The 15,293-nt window shown below is 35.4% G+C and overlaps 1 protein-coding gene across 11 annotated transcripts in view; it reads right to left on the bottom strand.

Annotated features, from left to right (window-relative positions):
- The window catches only part of SLC4A10 (solute carrier family 4 member 10), a 159,270-nt gene that overhangs the window by 62,590 nt on the left and 81,387 nt on the right, over nucleotides 1-15,293 (bottom strand). For all 11 annotated transcript variants that reach the window (XR_008450310.1, XM_054069417.1, XM_054069418.1 and 8 more), the window contains 2 exons: nucleotides 9,904-10,042; nucleotides 3,816-3,976 (listed from right to left, as the gene is read on the bottom strand). Coding sequence is in view for 10 of the 11 variants with exons in the window: in XM_054069417.1 (XP_053925392.1) it covers nucleotides 3,816-3,976; nucleotides 9,904-10,042 (300 nt within the window). In the remaining variant the exon portion in view is untranslated. The remainder of the gene's footprint in view (nucleotides 1-3,815; nucleotides 3,977-9,903; nucleotides 10,043-15,293) is intronic.

The following is a 15,293-nucleotide window of genomic DNA, read 5'->3' as shown; positions in this document are numbered from 1 at the left end:
GTAGGATATGAAGACTGGCAGTGCATTTACAGAAATATAATTTGATGTTGGAATATAGCCCAGATAGCAAGATATTACCAACAAATACACGACCCACATTTCTCCCTAACAAAGTGTTAAGGCAAGTAAAAAGGAAGTACATGTACACAATTAGCTTATTTTTTTCTCAAAAGATATGATGCAGTATACAATGCAGTAAAATTACCAACAGACTGTATTAAAAAAACAAAATCTTGAGTAATAAACTATGTATCAGAAGTACAAGAACCAAAGTTAATTTAGGAGTACCACTGAAGACCACAGGTTATAATGTACTTTTGCAAATGCTCCTACATGCAGGGTACACAGTAGCATTGAAAAGAACCAAAACTGACTACCAGGATCACTGGACTAGCCTTTCATGAGACTAGCTAGCAAGCAAAATAAGAGGAGAGTTAAAGACTGAAATAAATTTGAAGCCAACAGGTTTCTTTGAAGTGTCAGGACTGTCAGATACAATTGGAATACATACCAACTCCAAGGTGAAAAACAACGTTCACATTGTAAAGCCTATAAGGAGGAGTGTAACTACTGACAGTGAAAAGCAACTGAGTAGAACATTTAAGAAAGGATTTCCTGAGAGATACAATTTTTGTCTAATCTTCAGGTCCAGCAATTGTTTATATGAAAAAAGAGCAGCCTATCATATGATTTAGAATCATCAAATTTCTAACATAAGTAGCTTAACATATCTTGGTGGTGTGCTTATCACCACTGCTATTAGTCTTTCATCTCCCCAGTGGTACCTAATGTGTGCCACACTTTATAATGTTTTGTAAGCACTGGATAGCAGAAACTACACATGTAGTATTAGAGTAACGAATTACAAAGGAACTTGATTGAGGAAAACAGCATTACTACTACTACAACAACAAAAATAACAATAATAGAGGAAAATAAATGGAATAGCAACTTTATTTCTAGGGGAAAAAAAATATCTCTTCAAAGAAACCTGACACAGAACATAGGTAATTTACTGAAATTCACGTGCCAGGAGAACCTGCTGCAAAGTTGTTTTAAAAAAAGAATTACCTTATCTACAGAGGGAGAAAAACTAAATCCTCTCTCAAAGACAAAGCAAGAGCCATGCAAATCTTTTCATGTGTCAGATCACCTTATCAAAAAGAGACGCCTATCAGTTCAAAGAAAGAAAACAACAAACAAAATACACTCATACCTGTCACAACAACAGGTACTTATAAGTGAAAATGGTACATGCCAATTCATGAAAGTCATCCCAAAGCCTCTTGTCAGAAGAAAGAAGATTTCCTGAAGAGCAAATCAAGACATCCCGGAAGCAGGATTGAGTCGAAATAGCATTACAGTAACTCATCAATTCTACACTGAAGGACAACTTGGATCTGTGATGAGTTTCAAAACACAGTTAAGTCTTCTGAACGCTCTAATCCTTGGACATGTTGAATAAACAAACAAACAAAATGACTACAACTAACTAGGGATTAAGAGATTACAAACATGAATTCATTGCAGTCTCACTATAAAATGCCTTCCAAAAATAAGAAGAAAAGGAGTCGCAGAAATTACTGTTATTGTGTTAATACTTTTTTACCCATTTAAGTAAAAACAATTCAGGAAAAGAACTCTTAGCTGACTATGGAAGAAGCTGAGTGATTTCAGGAGTAAAAGTGTAAATCTCAAGCTTGAAAATCCTAGTGTACTACTTAAGCAAAAAGCCATAGAAGAACATCAAACAGCTTATCTAAGTATTTCTTGATTATTTAATAAATAAATAAATATTAACCAGCCTTCTGATAAACACCTCTGTTCTTTCAAATTAGCTGCTTTTTATTATACATGTTTATCATTGTCAAGACAAATTTTGAAGCTCTGATTCAGACCATGATTCATGGGAGAATCAGATCTCACCACAGAGTAGAAACCCACACATGTTTCTGCAGATTTGGATTAATAATATCTTGCGTCAGTTTGACATAAACGATTCGGGAAAGGTAAATGCAAAAAGCAGCTACCACAATCCAAGCCAATTTTAATTCCACTGTTAAATATAGCCCACTGAACAGTCTTTCTCTTACCTGGTAACGTAAATAATTAAAAGAAATTTTCTCTGGCCTGTAGACTTATGTATCACCCAAAAAGCAGTTCCCTTGATAATCTTAAGTGTTAGAAAATTATCTGTTTTTCTAATGTAGAAATTAAAAAAATTCTACATTTCAAAATTGTGTCTTTTTTACCTTTACCTAAACAGAAGTCTTCTTTTTTTATCTATGTATTTTACATTTTGTTTTAACAGGTCACTTTGCGCCTGTGACAAAGCAACAAAAAGGCCCCAACAACCACTCATGCACCATTTCTCACGTGTGCTCTTTTCCCAAATTTACGTTGCATCATATTTGATCCTCAAGCAATGCTTGCAATATGGAGAATACAAAAAAATTAATAAACTACTTATATAATATACCAATATTTGCAAATTTGCATAAAATATCAAATGTTTTATTTACACGTACAGCATCATTTTCAGAAATGCTGTTAAATACAGTGAGGAAGAAGCAAGGTAAAATTTTTAAGTAGATGCAAGATATACAAGGATACTAGTCCAATAACCACCATGAGCATGAGACTAGCCTTTACTAAGGGTAAATAAACAGAAAAATAGAGACCTCCAATTACAAAACAGCAAAGCTGTTTGCTCTGTGCCTTTTCTGCTGGAAGGGAGAGAGATTTATACATAGGAGCACATGATCTCTTTTACTGGGCCTTACCATTTCAATGATGAGTTTTAAAGTCTAATGTAAATGTATTTGTATTATAAAACATACAATACTCCTGTCTTGATAGACTAGAGTAACTTACTTTATCTTCAGTTCTTGTCAACTAATAATTTTTTTTATAAATTATCTAATTCAAATTAGCTCATCTTTTGGGGAATGGAAATAAATATACCAAACTGTCTTACATGATACTAGCATGGCCATGCAACCTTTGTAGCTTCAAGATTTCCTGGGGTTGTGCATTACAGGCCTTTACTATTACGGTAAAAAAAACACTGCCAAAAAACAAAGCCCACTGCACTAACTAGTTACAGCCCTTTTTGGGAAACACCAGGAAGGAAGAAAATGGCATTCAGTCTCTATCTCACCTATACTTCTGGGAGACAAGACTCAGTCATTATGTTGTCTCTTGCTTTCTGCTTCTGCTGTTCTCAAAAGCTATAGAACTGCAATGGCCCAACACATTTTGGAAAAAATACACTCTTTTTAGTTAAAGAAGTTAACGCATCTTAAAATTTTTGAAAATTCGTAATGTTATTTTTCTTGATTTCATTCTCAACTGAGAGACTTTTAAACTTGTCTGTTATCATGTTACATAAATACGATGAATACTTCTCTATAATTTAATTTTTTTAAACTAGATTGTCTGCAATTAGCACAGCAGTAGAATCAGTGGAAGTCAGCACACGCATCATTCACAATGTGAGGTGGCACAGCAGGAGCAGAGAACATGCCAGTTCTAACAAAATATATTCAAACTGAATGGAACTCTGTTCCCTTTTTATTTTCTCTTTACATAAAGACTGATTTTGAAAAATGCAAACTCTATGCCAAAAATAGAAATCCGATATTCATCAGTTGTGTCAGACATTGGTTTCTTTTCTAATATAATGAATAAAATATTTCCTAGGAGTTTCTAAACTAAATTGTTTATTATGCAATAGTTTTCTTGTACACAATTTTGTAAGCGCTTGATTTTTATGATTAATTTTCACAACTAATAAATGCAAACTTAATACATACCTGCAATTTCTTCTATGGAGTTAGCTCTCATGTCCAAAAGAACTGTGCCATTCAGGATACAGCTTCTCAGCTCAAACAAGCTATGAAGTGACAGTGTGGCAACATATGGTTTGCTCCACCTCTCTCCACCATCTTCTACATCTTCTTCAAACTTCAACCACCTGTAAAAACAATCCATTTTATAATACCATTGTGCATAAGAACAAAAAATAACTCACTTCCACAGATAGTGAAAGATCACTGCTAAACATGTCTTTGGATTTCACTTTATTCTTTCTTTGAGGAAAAATGAGAAAGTTCCCTTGCCTGCTTCTTCCCGTATAAAGCTGTATTATACCATTTTTTAAGATAAATTCTGACCATAGACATTAAAAGAGAAGCATATTATGTAATCATTATCATACTTTACAAAAACTTTGAGTAATTCTTTGGCATACAATGGTATTTCTCTGATACAAAAACAAGCAGTAAGAAAAGAATAGAGGAGAAGAATCTGTGGTAGAAAAAAAAAGAAAAGCTATACATAATAAGACACAGAAGAGAACTTTCTCCATTTAGTCTTCACTTTGGACTAACCACAACAGAGAAGTACATTGCACGTAAATAAACTGACATATTCACACATCACAAAATCTGCATCCATTATCAACACTATAATCTTTTCACAAAAGACACCATTATGAACTTTGTTAAAGCTGTTAGTTCCTTATTACCTTCTGTTCATGTAAATAGGCTTCAACATTGCTTATCTGATTACACCACTGCAGTCTGTCCTGGATATTACCTATTGCAAATATACTGACAATTCTCAACAGCGTTTAAAGTAGTCATAAAAGATAAACATGTTCTTAAGCATTTCATTAAGAGAGCTGACTGGACAGAGGCAGGCTGATAACTTACAGGGGACACACAGACAAGAAAAGTCTAAATCATGAAAACAGATTTAATTAGATTTTATGGTGTCAATGAGACATCAAAGTTTACAAACAACATAAAAATCCACTGGAAACTATTGCCACTGCTCAAATAATACTTGCCATCATGATCATCGCCATCTGAGTTTCAACCAATTTGAATAGTATAATAATAAGGGTTGCATCCAATTTCCTACTCTTATCAAGACTTAGATGTTTAAACACACGATCATATATCATTAACGAGTCAACAGGCTAGTACATAAACTTAAATTATACACAGCTGAGAAAACTCTACATTTGGAATAAACTTCTATTTTTATTTTAATAAGCGTTACATGAGTTTACTCATCAAGGGAAAACCACATTTAGCACCTTTTCTCTTTTCAGTAACATTTCTCTGTTACATCAGATAATCCTTATTTAATGTATAAAATAAGAAACAGCAGCAGCAAACATAAACCAAATGAATGTCTCATCTTACACACAGTTGTTCAATTCTAAATGCTCGACTGGTTTTTAAAATCATAATACCATTTTAACAACCCTCGGAATTCACATATAAGATTCAAGGACAGAAAATGGGTTTTAAGTCCAAATTCAGATATAGATCCCAAATTTGCCAATTTTCTACTCTTTTTAGTTTCTCAGAGAAAAGGAGAAATTGACATATTTTAATATATTTTCTCTTGCAGTTTGGCCCCTTAAATTGATACGGTTGATGAATAAAAGCCTTTCATTATTTCCCAGAAAACAACACCAACCCCATTTGAGTATTGAGCTCATATGTCACATTGTCCCATCTGCTTGGAATATATTTAGAGCCATCTCAGCTATGTCTGATCACACAGAAGAGCAGCTTCATTAATCTGGTTTTCTTTTACTGGTAAAGATTCAGGTATATCAATCATACAGTTTAGTTCCTCTGACAGCATACCTGCTGGAAAAAATATACCAACAAAGGTTTCAGTGAGGTACATTACTAGAGGAAAAATATTCCTTGGGGGATTGTACGTATACACACACGTTTTCTCTTTTAAAGTCATCTCCATCAGTTTTTCAGGAGTCTTATTAAGAGTGTGCACACTTCATTGTAGACTCAGTTCCAACACTCTGGTGCACAATATGAAGTGGGGGAGTTGCACATGATCTATTTTACAGTCTGTAATGTCTGCAGCAGACAGCTGGATTATGTACTCACTCACAACCCGCTCAGTAGTCAAAGTTACTAATGTAATCTTTCAATCTGTACAAATTTCCACATGAGCTTTTGCCCACCTACGCCGATTAGAAAATGAAACAAAGTAAACAAGCATGTCAGAAACAAAGCAGAAGTGACAAATCTAAATTTTTTGTGACCTAGTTTCTTTGGAAGAAAGTTTTGATCCAGGGGAGATGAATTTCCATTTTATATCCATAATTTTTCCCTAGTACAATCATTTTCTATTCACTATTAACAATTTACTTTCTAAACTATGGACAAAGATTTATTTTCATAACTGTGCTGCTTCTATTAAAATTCAAGCCTAAACACTGCTGTTTATTTCCAAAATGTTTTTCTATTTCCTCCCTTACTACACATTCTGTTCTGTTCCAGAAATGTAGCAATATTCTCCCAAAATTTATATTTTATATTAGTAGATAAATAAGCCTCAACAATTTGGGTAAAACTTGCTAAAAATCACGTACTGCGTTCCATCCATAATCACGAGAGGCTACTAGGACAGCCTTAAACATGAACTGCTTTCCTAATAAGTGCTATTTGCACTTATACTGTTGTGCATACAAAAAAAAAAAAAAAAAAAAAGCCCAACTGTTATGCCTCAGTGTATTTCTCCACAAACTTACAAGAAATATTTTTTTCAGAAAAGAAAATATACTTCATGCGTTCTCCACACAACTGTACAGCTGGGCCACTTACAAAAAGTATTCTAAGATTTAGCACTGACTATTTAAAAGGTGTGTGTTTCTTTTAGCTTGAAATCAATTAATGTAATAAAAAAAATAATTTTATCACTATATCAAAGTAACTAGGTTATTCCATTCTGCTCGCTAACTGATTCCATGGATAGGATAGCCTAAAACCAGATCCTGGGACAGAACAGGCTGTAAAAGCAGTGCACTTTTTTGCTCCTACTAATTAAACTGCAGGAATGCTTTTGCTCATGAGAACTGCTATGTCTAGAGTCCAGAAAAGGACTTACTCCTCCAAGAAACAGGAAAAGAGGATAATTACCTTAAAAACACCAAGCTTCAGTCAAGCCTTATCCATGGCTCCCTTTGATATGCTACTCTTTTCATCAACCAAGGACAAAACATCTGAAATAGTTTTACATAGTCTGCTCACGATTTTTTTAAAAATAATTTTCAGGCTGAACTATGTGTACAATATCAATGAAACTGAAAACACGAAGATACAGATTTACTGCATCAGAGTCAACTCAACCCTTCAGTCCACGCAGGGCTTGGTAAAATGAATACAGAACTACTTAGTGCCATCACTCTCATTAAACGCAATTAATGACCAAATCTTCCTCTATATCCTTTGCATTTAAATTCATCTACCTGGAGCTATGGCCAATGCCAGACAATAAGATTTACAAATACTTCCAGTGGCATTCCACAGATGGAAAATATATAATAAGGCTGGAACACCAACAAACTCAGTGTTTATCCTTTCCATACCACGCTTTTTATCAAATCAATATTTCTGAAGTCCTGAATCAACCGCCAGTATGGAAAATGATCTATTGTATTAGTTTAAGTATATGATCTTTCATATTAAACACCATCCCATTTCTACTACTCTACTCAAAGTCACCCTGTTCTTTGTGTATACCTTTATCTATTACTAGATAAACAACATCTCCGAATTTCTCAACATCAGCAAGTCTCATTACTATAATTGGTTTTTTTGTCATTCAATACTAAAGCCATTTACTAAGACTAATTCTTCAGAAGTTAGTTGTCACTGCTCTCCACAGCAACAGTTTAACCTTTCAGCATGGCCTGCTTCCCCTCTTCAATTGGTTCCTTACCTACTAATACAATTTTTAAACTAGAAACAGAGTTTAAGCAATAAATTCTCACTGCTGTTTACATCAAATGGTTTACTAAAAAAAATTGGATCCACTGTTTTTTCGACAGAGAAACAAAAATCAATTATCTGATTAAATAGTATTATTAAGTTAGTCTGACATGATATACCATTGTATTCCATTTTATCCAATTTTCCACTTAGCTTGAAGTCTACAATTATTCTTTCCTTTGAGCATTGTTCCAAGACTTGTATAGCTCTGAAATATCAGGCCTCTGCCCATTCTGACCATTTTCATCCTCTCTTGAATAGCGTTGCTTTGCTTGCTATAGCACAACAACCCACCTGAATGATTCACAGAAAGATGGGATTTACCATACCTGTGAAATACATGTTCTTTCAGCTTTCTAGGATGGAAATTATTGCATCTTTGTATTCGCTCAGATAAAGCACTTTGACTCTTGCCTTGCTTTTTAACTTGGTCATTTCACTGCCATCTCCTCCTTTTCAACAGCCAGCCACCTCATGTCAAATGCTGCCTGAATTCTTTTGATCCAAACTGAAAAAAATCATTTATCTTGACCAGCTCTTTCTGAATGGCAGACCCATTCTTTCTTTATTATTATATATATAAAATACATATTTCTTTTACCATTAGCTATTATATGTCACTCTTGTATTTTCTGAGCTCCAAAACTGTAGTTTTCTTGGCAGTTTTCTCCTGTCCTTTTTTTCAACAATCTCATCTTGTTTATCTTAAACATTTTCAATTCTTTAAGTCCCAAACAACAACTGGAAAGGCTCAACAATCTAAAGAGAAATGTCTTTATTTTACCCAAATCTTTCAAATTCTCTTTCAATTAAGTATTTATGTTAGGTACTATCATGTCAGTAATTCTTCAGAAACACAACTCTTCGATGATTCGCAAAGGGATTTTTTTTTTCAGTTGAACTAGAGAAGCTTCTATTTCCTTGCTTAAAAATAACATAAGCCACAGTGATTTTTGTTTTTAATCACAATAGAAGCCAATGCCTTCCTAGAAGAGGTCCTATACTTTCATAATCAGTATGAGAACACAGCAGATGATTAATGTGATTAGATTTTCTCTCTCTGAATATTAATAAGATTATTTAGGGACATTACTACATTCATTTTGCAGCACAATCCCCATATGAGCATTTTCTACATGTAAAGATCTATATTTAGCATCTATGCCTCCAATGGACACAGAAGGGAAAGGAAAGTCATAACAAATTCTGTGTCCCTCTGGGAAAGCAGGGATTTGCAAGGAAATTAAAGGGAAAGTTAACAGCAATATTCACGCCAAACTGCCCACGTACAAAGTTACTCACAAAACCCTTTCAGAAATTGCACAAATTTTATCCTGCTGTCATTAAAATTTGTGGTCCACTGACTTCAGGGCACCACCAAGGAATGCTGTCAACAAATACTGGCAGGAAAAGAAAGAATTAAGGTTCTAAAAAGAAAAATGAGGCAAGGATTGCTGGGAAATGTAAAGTCTTAATGCAACTAAGCAAGTCATCTCCCATTCCCACTTCAGCTCAAGGAAACAAGCATGCAAAAAAAAAAAAATTTCTCAGTAGAAATGCAATCTAAACATTCTTTTCACACGACTTGGAGAAACAAAACAACCCAATACTGAATACTCGAAGTCCCAAAATCAACTGTTCATTGATAGTTTAGAACATGTAGAACACGTAAAGGTTTAATTGCTCCAAAAGTAACCTCATTCCTTGCTTTAATCTTTTTACAATGGTAATGTTACCAGTTTCTTGAGGATTGAAACAGAATGTAAAGCTCGAAAATTTCTTAAAATGATAAGCTAAAATACGAATAAAACCAGTCATTTTTAACTCATATAGATGATACGTTTACTACATCCCCTCCATGATATTCATTCTGACCTATATTTCATAAATCCAGATGAAAACATTTGGCTCTGAGAAACAACAAATGCTGTTGTAATACTAGCAGTCCAAGGATTAAAATTATGGTTCTATTTAAGCTTTTTATTCAAAATCTGTTCCCGAGTTTGCCACAGCTTTGAAATCATTCCTCAGTACACCATCAACCAATAGCTACAGATTGTTTTTAAAACCTCATGAAAACACTCACCTTGCTGTCTCCCTCCACTCTGCATCCTCTCCTTCACGCCAACAAATTTCATCAAGCTCAGTAAAGAGATCATGAGGAATGTGTTCCTCATCATCATCTTCTGTCCCAAGAATAAACTGCACCCTCTGTGATGGGGTATCTGAGGAAAAATAAAAATATCAAGTCCAGAACACCAATTTTCTAGCCCCGAGCAAGTAAATACCCAAAATTTCATGGCATTATCCAGACTCTTTCATCCACACTGCTTACTGCTACAGAGAAAACATGAGTACAGTTATGCTGTAAGAACATTTATACAAAAACATCTTTAGATTGAGTCCTCTTTATTTACTGTCGTTGTCTCACTGCTAGTTAAACAAACTCATCTAAAAATAGAATGTGTTTTACAGAAGCAGTGACTACTGGAAGCTGGAATGCTATCTCTCAAGAAAAGGCAGCACAGATAGAGGAGATAAGACTTTTACTCCAGTGTAACCAATACTACTTTGCCACATTGTAAGTCTAAATCTACAGATCTAGCTCAGTTTGCAAAGCTGCTATACGAAATCTGCATTCTTTGTTTTACTTAGCACGAGAAAGAAACCAGAAGAAACTTCTTTAATGTCAATATACAACTGGGAACTTCAAAAAAATACATCACTACCTGCATCTACCATCCCCTGTGCCTTTGCAAACTGCTTCTACACACTTAGGCTGCTCCAAAGAAACAAATCTGTCCCAACTTCCCCATTTTATTCTCACTGTCTCTGTCCTCTTTTTACATTTCTATTACCAGCTATTTTTCTTCCTTCTACCTTTCAGTGTAGACCACTAAATATATTTTGGAGACATACTATTCTTTTTTTCATATCACTCAGAATACTTCCAGAACTCACAAAGCACCTTAACGCACATGTATATTCAGTGTTCACAGCTCAAATGATGTAAATCTTTAAAAAAACCTAAAAATGCTATTTGCTTACTTAAATCCAAATCTCAAGTGAATAAACTCTGGAATGAACCCAGTGTCTCTAGAAATACATAGTTATTTTTTCTGCTAATGCATTTCAGATTTGTGAGAAGAACCAAAAGTCCCTTGTGAGAGCCAATAGGGGCCCAGCTGCCAGTCAACTGAAAACCTGATTATCCAGTGGAACAGCTCAGCGATTCCTTGAACACCATCTAAATGAGGTTCTGTTCTGCAACCCTGTTTGTAAGACAAGCTACAGTATTTTCCATCTAACAGTGAAGAGCATCACTGCACAGGATCCTCAAGTTCTCTAATTTGGAAAAACTGAGAGGATTGTACTCACTTGACTACTACTTAAAGAGCCAATACAGTACTGATCAAAAATACTTAAATGGGCCACTGATACAGGACATTAAATTCAGCAATAAAGACACATTTTTTGACAGTAGCAGTAAACTTGCTATAGCAATGAAACATGAACAATAAATGACATTTTCGACCTGCAGTCTATTTGCTTAAACAGAGTATAAAGATACAGTACAGTCAAGCCTACTTACTCCTTCACAAAGCAAGCAAACAAAACCCAGGAAGAAATATGACAGAGGAGGGAAGAGAGATATAGGCTCAGGTACCACTAAGCTCTAGAATGGAATTGCAAGGGAAGAACTAAGGGGACAGAAATTACTTCTGGTCATTCAGAAAAGAGCAGCAACAGCCTCCTCCACTTTACCCTTTCTTTTATTACTCTCTCACTGTTCAATCTTGTTTTTCCTTTAAGACCACTTCAACCTCTATTCTAGACGTCCTTCCAGTCTCTCTCTACCTAATTTTTAAAACTCCTTACATTCCTCACATCTACATGTTGGTACATTCTAAAAAGGATAACACAAATACAACATCAAGATTAAATTTAAAGTACATTCTAGCCAAGAAGTGTGCATCTTGTTAGGACTGTTTGCCAGAAGGACTAAATGCAGCAAGATATGAACCTGTGAAGGACAAGTGCACAACCCTAATGACAAAACATGGAAAACAAGCTACTTTGGAAGAGAGATGGACTGCAGTGAGAATCTGAAAATCTAGTATTGCCAGGAACATCCTGTACTCTTGATAAAATCAGTGCTAGAATTGATTTACAGCAACAGCTACTGTTAAGTAATAAATGAGTAGTGCTGTACAGCAGAACTGCAGTTTTATGACATTTATAATACTCATGCAAATGAGCACTTTCAGCATGGGAAGCAAAGCAGAGGATCAGAAATCCCTTGAAGTCAGGTGAGCAGCAAAGAAACAGCTTACTGCTGTGATTGCTCTTACTGGCTCTTCTGTATAACATACATCTACTTTACTGACAGCAGTGAAGAATTTATAGAAATGGCAAAACATGTACTAAATTCTGCTCTTCCTTGTTAACACACCACTAAAACAAGCTGCTAGATTCTGGCTATCTTTTTTTGCTGCTGTAATTTGTACTGGTGTCTGAAACATGCAAGCCACAGTCCGAAATTCTGAAAGCTGGAAACTGAAAGAAAAAAGTTATTATTATTTACATAGTAAAATAATTTTTACTATAAATCACAGCTTATAGTAAAGTAATTGTATTTCAAGGACAAAATCCTAAGAGAGTGAAACAATAGGAACATAATAAAACGTTTAAAAAAATCAGATCTGTTGGTTCTACTTATAAAACTGAGTTAACAGCATTACTCATGTAAGCAATGCCAGATGGATTTGGCTTGTATGCATAGGAGTAATAAATACAAAATATTTCGTTAATGTGTTATATGGAAATAAGTAATATGTGATTCAACAGTATGAAAGAATACTTCAATTGCTGACTGTCAAACTGTGATAACTTAATCTCCAGTGTAGAAGCATAATATTTGCAAACTAGGACACTCAATTTTTTTTGAAGTCTAGGAAAACAGAAATTGGCTTGACTATTACCTTTTTCGATCTCTACTTCAAGGAGTACAGCCAGCATAAAAATACCCATGCTTCATATTACTATTATTGCTATTTCTAAGATTTAATGAAAGTAATTAAGTATTAAGGATGTTGGACAAATACTCTAAATTGGTTTAGATTTTTATTTTCCTGGGCTCTGTACAAATATGTTTACTGAAATATTTGTCAACCAAAGAAATCTTAGCCTAAAAAGTCAAAAATATCTGGAGAGTGTGAAATGCTACTTTTGTAAATAGAAATAGCTAATCTTTTCCTTTGTTCCATGCAGTTCTAGTTAGATGGTTTACTTTATGTCTTCTAAGTAAAAGGCTTATCACCAGTTCAGGAAATCCTCCAGGACCAGCTCAAACTGGGCAGAAAGTCACACCATGGAAGCAGGAGTACCACCAAAAACCACCTGTGCTTGGCTAATGAGCCATCAGTGAGGAAGAACTGAGGCAGCTTTTTGTTTGCTGTGGATCCACCAGCCCATGGGAGCCACTTGCCAGACACTTAGGCCTGGGTTTCTCTGGGCTTGTGCATGTATCACCAATGCAGCACTCACATAGACATCCAAACTACCTCCAACACCTCAAATTCATTACACTCACGGAAAATCTGAGTATTCCAGGTTTAAAAACGTGTGTAACTCCACTACACTGTCAAAAGGGCAAAAAATAAGGCCTAGTGGATATATGATTGTTGAAAGCACAAATTCACATTGGGATTCAGTGCCACAGAAAGGAAGTGATCCTGCATCAACCCAACATACTGCTCACTACTATGACTCCTCGTAGTCACCACCATCCCTAAAGCAAAAGCAAAATACAGGCATAGACATGCCAAAAGAGCAGAACTGAAAGCCAGAACTGCTAATAACCTAATTCCAAGAGGGTAACATCAAAGCTGCTCCCCGGAACCATGCTAAGTGCAGGCAGAGGGGAATGGTGGCCTACATCGCTGTCCCACCTTGCAGAACATACGCACAAAAGAACCATGACTGGCACATCGCCCATTTAAAACATACCGAAGTGCAATCACAATTGTGGGTTAGGACTGCTCCCTCTTGCCTAAGGGAACAAGACTTGGGCTGGGCTAAGAAAGCGGGATGATGCTCAGTCCCTCCAGACAAATTCATTCCAGCAAACAATCTGCTCCACTGCACCATTCAGTGATCCAGACCTCCCCTTCAGTGCGGGCCAGGATTTCTCCAGAGACAAACCACCCTGCCATCAGGCAGAACACGCAACCGCCCCAAGCCACAGCACAAGGGAAAACACAGCCTTGCGTTGTATAGAAAATACAAAAATTTATACAAATACAAATTTATTTTGTATTTATTTATACATTCTTTATACAAAATACAAATTTATACAAATACAAAATGTATTCCAAATTTTGTCCTCTGCTCTTGATAAGCTCTTAGAGAGGGTGTAAAATTATATTGCTGGTAACACTCTATTAGCTCCATTGTCAAAACAGGTTTCTGTGTTTCTAAGCCTGTTGAGACTGAATTTAAGGGCAATATTTGTAAGCTAATACTTCTTATTGGGGTCAGTAGATGTAGGGGTGAAAAATTATATTTTCCACATTAGAAAGCATGCTAAACACAAAGATAAAATTTACATTACAGAAGTTCAGATAAGACAGAAAACATTATAGACAAGATTTAATCCATGCCTCATGCTTTTGTACATTTACACTAAAGTAGTATTAAATATACAAACTTTTTTTTTTTTGATTGCTCATTGCATAGGATGGGCTTCAGACAGGGAGTAAACCAGTGTAACACAGCTGACATCCGGAACAACTTCTTTCAAACAAAGGGGAAATGGTGTGGAAAATTCAAAGGAACACAGAAAAGAAAGAATCATTTCACACACAAACATTCATCGTCCTCCTGATTGGGCTCCCCAAGGAAGTAGCGGATGGGGGCTCTCCCCTCAACCGCCTTCCTGTGCAGACTAGACTTTGCCCTTCAGTTCAGCAATCAGCGAAGTCAGGGATCATAAATTACAAATAAATTACATAAATTACAAAACATGGTAAAAATTAAAAGGACATTTACACTACTAAAGTATACACATAAAACAGTAAGTATCCACACAGCACACTTCTGAAAAGCTCTTCAGAGACCTTAAAAAACATGTATTAGGTTGTGAGAAAGTATTCCCTTGCTTGCTTCTCTGGGACTTTATTCCATATAATCTTATTTTCAGGAAGCGCTCTCTGCATTTTCTTAACACGAATTGTTTCCATTACCTCGAGGCTATGACAAATAATGTTATCTTTTGGATCTAACAATATTGACCATCCCCAAAGTTCAATTCTCTTCTCTTTGCTGGACCCTTAAAACTGCAGTTATGATACGTTAGTTTAATGCAGATTTTGCAATCTCTACCACAGCTGCCCAGAGATTCAAATTTCCACAATCACCCTCCAGTTAAGGATCGGAGAATTCTCTTAAGAGCCATACTCTTTACAAATAATTACT

This window comes from Cuculus canorus, chromosome 6, assembly GCF_017976375.1.
Source record: "Cuculus canorus isolate bCucCan1 chromosome 6, bCucCan1.pri, whole genome shotgun sequence".
NCBI lineage: Eukaryota > Metazoa > Chordata > Aves > Cuculiformes > Cuculidae > Cuculus > Cuculus canorus.
The sequence above is the reverse complement of the archived record's forward strand: the minus strand, read 5'-3'. Positions and strand labels throughout refer to the sequence as shown.